At 44.7% G+C, this 2145-nt stretch overlaps 1 protein-coding gene across 1 annotated transcript; it reads right to left on the bottom strand.

Annotated features, from left to right (window-relative positions):
* Positions 1-386: 386 nt before the first annotated feature.
* On the bottom strand, positions 387-1835 carry PtA15_1A505 (uncharacterized protein; the record flags this gene model as incomplete). The annotated part of the gene is made up of 3 exons (XM_053165540.1): positions 387-698; positions 900-1612; positions 1697-1835. The coding sequence occupies 3 exons, from the start codon at positions 1833-1835 to the stop codon at positions 387-389; spliced, it is 1164 nt and encodes a 387-aa protein (XP_053016721.1).
* Between the last annotated feature and the right edge of the window lie 310 nt (positions 1836-2145).

Raw genomic sequence — 2145 nt, 5'->3', positions numbered from 1 at the left:
TCAAAACAAAGTTGGTTTTGATTTCAAAACAATTTCAAAATAATCTCAAAATAATCTCAAAATTGTGTTTATAATTGGGGCCTTACTTTAGTAAGGAGCAGTCCGGACTCCGGGAGGTAACCCGTTACGGACAAAAGGTTTTCTGCCTCCAGGTTGGAAACTCCTGATGCAAGATCAGGAGATTCTTGCATTTGGGGGCGTTCAAAGTAGAGCCCCCAGGTTGGTGTTGTTGGCAGTGATTTTTTTTTCCTGGAAATCGGACCTGATCAAAGTCTACAGCACAGGAAAATTGAGCCTACATACACATACGCGCCCGTTTTAAATTGTCTGAAGCTGAACCAGTACATCAAATAACAGAAGAAGAGAGAAACGATTTTGCTAGTTTTTTAGAAGCGGTAGTCGGACTCGTAGGAATCGGAGGAGTGGTAGCTGTCGGACTCGTGGTCGTCGGACTCGTGGCCGTCAGACTCGCGGTCGATTAATGACCTGGAGATATCGATGTAGTTCTCGCAGGCTAAATTGCGCTGAGTGTTCCAAGTAAGCAACCAATCTCTGTAATCATTTTGAGTGGCGATATCGGGGATCAGAGGAATGAGATAAAGGAGTAGGAGAACCATAGGAGCATCGAAACGAGCTTTGAGAGCGGCGGCTGATGAACGCAGACTGTCGTTAATGATGTAGTCGCCAATCCTATCCGCCTCTTTCAAGCGTTCAACAAGTCCATTAAGGTCCTCAGCAACGTCCTCGATCGATCGGACTATAGATAGGATTTGATCCGAACACAACTCTGTAAAACATGGAAGATTTCTCCTAATAGCCCCGCGTTTGGAGAAGAACTTGACAAAGAAGAGCTTGTGGACCTTGATCCATGTTATTGCCGACTTAGAGAGGTGAATGACTGATTCATCGCCAAATTTTTTCCTACGGCGACTAGAATTAGTTGCAGGCGTGATTAAGCACATGATGATTCGCATGCTGTAGTCAATACCCGTCAAGCGCGATTGCCAACTCTTCTCAGCGACATCTAATTCAGATCCTTTGATACATTCGATAGCCGCGTGGATCGACCCAACTGCCCTCTTGGCTGCCAATAGCCCCTGATAATACGTTTTTTTCGTCTGCTGGCTATGTGCATCTGCCGAGCATTTCGCGTGGTGGAGGAGCTCGGAGGCTACACGACAGCTTCGACCAATGTCTAGCGAGGCCTCAAAAATATACTTTTTCAAGGTAAAAAGTCTGAATGATTTTGATCGTTTGTAGTGATGGTCACTGGATGGGTATGGTTTAACCAAGCGGCCTGGACAGACCTTAACGATCCAAGCTCTCAATATGTCTATAGTTTTTTCAACGTTTAATCGGTTCTGAGAGATGAGCCGGATTTTTGACTCTGGTTCTTGCTGCAAGCCAAATGGGTTTAGTGATTTCAATAGCCTGATGATTTGAGACCGTAACATAGGCAGGAGGTTCGACACTAGATGGTTCAAGGTCGCTTCATTCCGGGTCAGCTCGTCGATTGTGAACTTGACGTGATTTGCTCGAAAGTTCTCAAGGCGCCGGTCGGCGGACTCGTCGTACTTAGTAACCATTCTTTGAAAGCTTTCTATTACCGCATCTACAGTTCGATTGAAGAGGTTTCTTGCCAAGATCAGTCGAGGTACCGCTGGAATCTCAAGGCTGAAAGAATCATTCCACTTACCTCCTTGTTTCCAAATCCGCTCATGTTCCGGATTCCTAGTTATAGGCCGAAAGCGTGGAATAAAGTTGACGGGGGGAAGGAAGGACATTTGGCCGAGACTTCTTTCGCAGTTACCGACCGAATCGTTTGGATCATCCATGCTACGAATTAAGCTGAAGTCAAATTAACTTCTATGTCTGAATGTTGCAAGGTATGTTTGTAGAGGTTCCGTGTAAAGAATATCAAGACTGTCTCAGGAAAGGAAGGTTTGGGCTTCCGATTGGGGTAAGGCAGAAATGGATATAAAGTCTATGTTTTCAGAAACTTTAGAACTTTGTAAGATAGTTATGAAAGCGAAAACAAGATGAATCCCATTATATGTAGGGGAAAACAGAACAGGGAAAATGATGAACGCGTGGGGACCCAAATGTTCCTAACACATCTACACTAACGCAACTATCAGAATGTAA

Source organism: Puccinia triticina, chromosome 1A, assembly GCF_026914185.1.
Source record: "Puccinia triticina chromosome 1A, complete sequence".
NCBI lineage: Eukaryota > Fungi > Basidiomycota > Pucciniomycetes > Pucciniales > Pucciniaceae > Puccinia > Puccinia triticina.
The sequence above is the reverse complement of the archived record's forward strand: the minus strand, read 5'-3'. Positions and strand labels throughout refer to the sequence as shown.